Genomic DNA, 3,870 nt, shown 5'->3' with positions numbered 1-3,870 from the left:
CAAAAAAAAAAAAAAAGAATCCATTTTCACCAGGTGCAGTGACTCACACCAATCAGAAAATTAGCCAGGTGTTGTGTGTACCAGCTATTGAGGAGGCCAAAACTGGAGGCTCTCCTGAGTCTAGGAGGTCAAGGCTATGATGAACCGTGATCATGCCACTGCACTCCAGCCTGGGTGACGGAGTGAGACCCCAACTCAAAAAAAACAATAATCAATTTTCACCCTTTTGGGGACACTTATTGAGAATGCATGCTACAGAGCAGGACTTCCTATGCTTAACACTATTGCCATTTGCACCTGATCATTTTTCCTTGTGAGGCTCTTCTGTACACTTTGGGACATTTAGCAGCATCCTTGGCCTCTACCTATTGGATGTCATTAGCACACCCCCAGGTGTGATAACCCAGAAGGTTTCCAGACATTGCTAAGGGAGGCCAAAGAGCTCCCGATTGAGAACCACTGTTCTTTTTCTTCTTCTTTTTTTTTTTTTTTTGAGTGAGAGTCTCACTGTTACCCAGGTTGGTGTGCAGTGGCACTCCCACAGCCACTGCAGCCTTGACCTGCTGGGCTCAGGTGATCCTTCTGCCTCAGCCTTCCAAGTAGCTGGAACTACAGGTGTGTGCCACTACGCCCAGGTAAGTTTTTGATTTATTGTAGAGATGAAGTCTCACCAAGTTACCCAGACTGGTCTCAAACCCCTGGACTCAGGTAATTTTCTCGCCTCCACCTCCCAGAGTGGTGGGATTACAGGCTTGAGGCACGGTTCCTGGCCAGAGAACCACTATTCTTGAGTATAAACTGAGCGTCGGTGATTGAACAGAAAACAGGAAATGCCCTATATTTTGACAGCGATGGTGCGTGGTACCTGGCATTGGTCCTTCTTACTGCAATGGAGATTTTGCATAATGTCTTAAGGGAAAAAGCAGGGCTACAGTTGGTGCATATGATAAAACAGTTTTGAGGAAAGAAAGCACGACTGTACGTTATTTGTGTATATTTGGGGTGTGGAATGCTGTATACGAAATTGTTTATAGTGGTTATCTCTAGGCAGTGGAATTAACACATACCATTTCTACCTTAGGAAGTTATTATTTATGTAACGTTTAAAGTATCTATTATGGGGAGAAACCTAATTTTGTGTTTTTCTTTTCCTTCTCTCTGGCTGATGGGGAGGGTTAATAGAAGATAAGCTTTTTGCTGAGTTTTTTTTGGAAAAATGAGTTTGGAGGTCTGAGCCGGGGAGACTTTTCTAGGTAATCATTAAGCCTTGTCATCTCAGCAGATGCTCAGATATTTTCCGCAAACAAAAACTTGCATTATGATGGCTACATTGGGATCTCTTTTTTTTTTCCTCCTCTGTTTTGATTTGTAGGTTGAAAATGAATATGGCAGCTACTTTGCCTGTGATTACAACTACATGCGTTTTCTGATGAAGCTCTTCCGCCGCCACCTGGGTGACGACGTGGTCCTGTTCACCACTGATGGGGCACATGAAAAATTCCTGCAGTGCGGGGCCCTGCAGGGCCTCTACGCCACAGTGGACTTTGGAGCAGGTTAGTGTCTTTGGTAACAGAAAATGCTTTTAAAATGGGTTTTTTGGGGGGGAGGGGCGGGGAGCTGGGTGCAGTGGCTCGCGCCTGCATTTCCCAGCACTTTGGGAAGGCCAGGCAAGAGGATTACTTGAGCCCAGGAGTTCGAGGCTACCCTGGGCAAGACCTTGTCTCTACAAAAATTTTTTTAAAAAATTAGCCAGGCGTAGTGGCATACACCTGTTGTCCCAGCTACTTGGAAGACTGGGCAGAAGGATTGCCTCAGCACAGGAGGTTGGGGCTGCCATGAGCTGTGAGCCATGAGTGTGCCACTGCACTCCAGCCTCAAGCGACAGAGTGAGGTTCCAACTCAAAACAAAACAAAACAAAAATCAACTTTTTACTCAGCTGATTGCTGATTGGGCAGTTGTTGTTTTGAGTGTCACAGGAAGTTTTCATGAGGTTTCTCACATTTTTCGTTATCAAGTAACAGGTAAAATAGAATAATTGCACCTCTCAGTAGCAGAGGCGTCTCTGTAGGGTAAGAGTCTCCAGGGTAGCTGCATTCTCAGCTCTCAGCACGGGTGGAGCCAGCCTGGGTCATGGATGAGGAGGGTGGCAGGACCAGCTGTGAGAAGCCCTGCCTTGAGACAGTCGCCTTTTAAGCCCTGTCTGGGGTGTACTTCTCCACCCCTGCCCTCCCTATCCTCCCGTCTTGGCAGGACACTTAGAGCTGTGTCCCAGCCGAAGCCAACTTTGAAGTCAGCTGACTGCACTTTTGTTATCTTTCTGGATTCTAAGGATTCTGTTATCTAAGGATTCTGTGAACGGTGAAGGATGGAAGTGGTCTGATAGATGCTGCAGAAATAAACTTGCCAGACCCCCTAGTGCCACACAAGATGTGGAGATTCTGCAAGTGAAAGTCCTGGATAGGCAGGCGGCCTAGCTAGGATGCTTCTGGCTATAAGAAATGTTAACAGGCGGGGTGCGATAGCTCAGCCTGTAATCCCAGCACTTTGGGAGGCCGAGGAGAGAGGATTGCCTGAGCCTGGGGGTTCGAGACCAGCTTGAGCAACTTGGTGAGACCTCGTCTCTCCAATAAATAAAAAATAAGCCAGGCATGGTAGCGTGCACCTGTAATTCTGGCTACTTGGAAAGCTGAGGCAGAAGGATTGCCTGAGCCCAGAAGTTTGAGACTGGGGTGGCTGTGAACATGCCACTGCACTCCAGCTTGGGCAACGGAGTGAGATTCTAACTCAAAAAAAAAAAATGTTAAGAGTCTTCATTTAGAGTGAGAGCAGCTTTCATAAGGTATGTAACAGCTAAATGTCAGACTGGACTTTTGTTTTTTGCTATGAAGGACATAATTGAGACAATTGCAATCTTTGAATAAAGTCTATATATTAGATAATAATATTGTATCAGTAGAGTTTTCTGATTTTTTTTGAGGCAGGGGTCTCACTCTGTCTCCCAGGCTAGAGTATAGTGATATGATCACAGCTCACTGTAGCCTTGACCTCTTGGGCTCAGGTGATCCTTCTGCCTCAGCCCCCTGAGTAGCTGGGACTACAGGTGTGCACCACCACACCTGGCTATTTTCAATTTTTTTTTTGTAGAAATGAGGTCTTGCTATGTTGCCCAGGCTGGTCTCAAACTCCTGGCTCAAGCAGTCCTCCTGCCTCTGCCTCCCAGAGTGCTGGGATTATAGGCATGGGCCACTGTGCCTGGCAATTCCTGATTTTTACCATTCTATTCTATTTATTTAAAGAGTGCCCTTGTTCTTAAGGAAGTATTTAGGGGTAAAAGGCATCGTGTTGCAATTATTCTCAAATGACTCAGAAAAAAAAAAATATATTTTTTTTAGAGAGCGAGACTGATAGAGTAAATCTAGTAAGATGTTAACAACTGGGGAATCTAGGTGAAGGGAATACGAGAGTTCTTTGTACTCTTCTTATAATTTTCTATAGGTTTGAAATTATTTCAAGACAAAAAGTTACAGTCTGCACATAGTGGCTTATGCTTATAATCCCAGTGCTTTGGGAGGCCAAGGTGGGAAGTGTTCTCAGCCTGGGCAATGTGTAACAAGACCCCATCTCTACAAAAAAATTGTTTTAAATTAGCCTCGTGTGGTGGTGCATGCCTGTGATCCTAGCTATGCAAGACCATTCGAGGCCAGGAGCTCGAGGTTACAGTGAGCTGTAATCATGCCACTGCACTCCAACCTGGATGACAGAATAAGACCCTATCTCTCTCTATTTTTTTTTAGTTGGCGTTTCACTCGGTCGCCCAGGCTGGAGTGCAGTGGCACGCTCACAGCCACCGCAGCCTCGACCTGCTGGGC

At 45.9% G+C, this 3,870-nt stretch overlaps 1 protein-coding gene across 1 annotated transcript in view; it reads left to right on the top strand.

Annotated features, from left to right (window-relative positions):
* The window catches only part of GLB1 (galactosidase beta 1), a 94,556-nt gene that overhangs the window by 19,151 nt on the left and 71,535 nt on the right, over positions 1-3,870 (top strand). The window contains exon 5 of the mRNA XM_021718621.1: positions 1,373-1,553. Coding sequence (XP_021574296.1) covers positions 1,373-1,553 — 181 coding nt within the window. The remainder of the gene's footprint in view (positions 1-1,372; positions 1,554-3,870) is intronic.

The sequence above is a fragment of the Carlito syrichta genome, unplaced genomic scaffold, assembly GCF_000164805.1.
Source record: "Carlito syrichta isolate Samal-C Ts95f unplaced genomic scaffold, Tarsius_syrichta-2.0.1 Scaffold313175, whole genome shotgun sequence".
Taxonomy (NCBI): domain Eukaryota; kingdom Metazoa; phylum Chordata; class Mammalia; order Primates; family Tarsiidae; genus Carlito; species Carlito syrichta.
The sequence above is the reverse complement of the archived record's forward strand: the minus strand, read 5'-3'. Positions and strand labels throughout refer to the sequence as shown.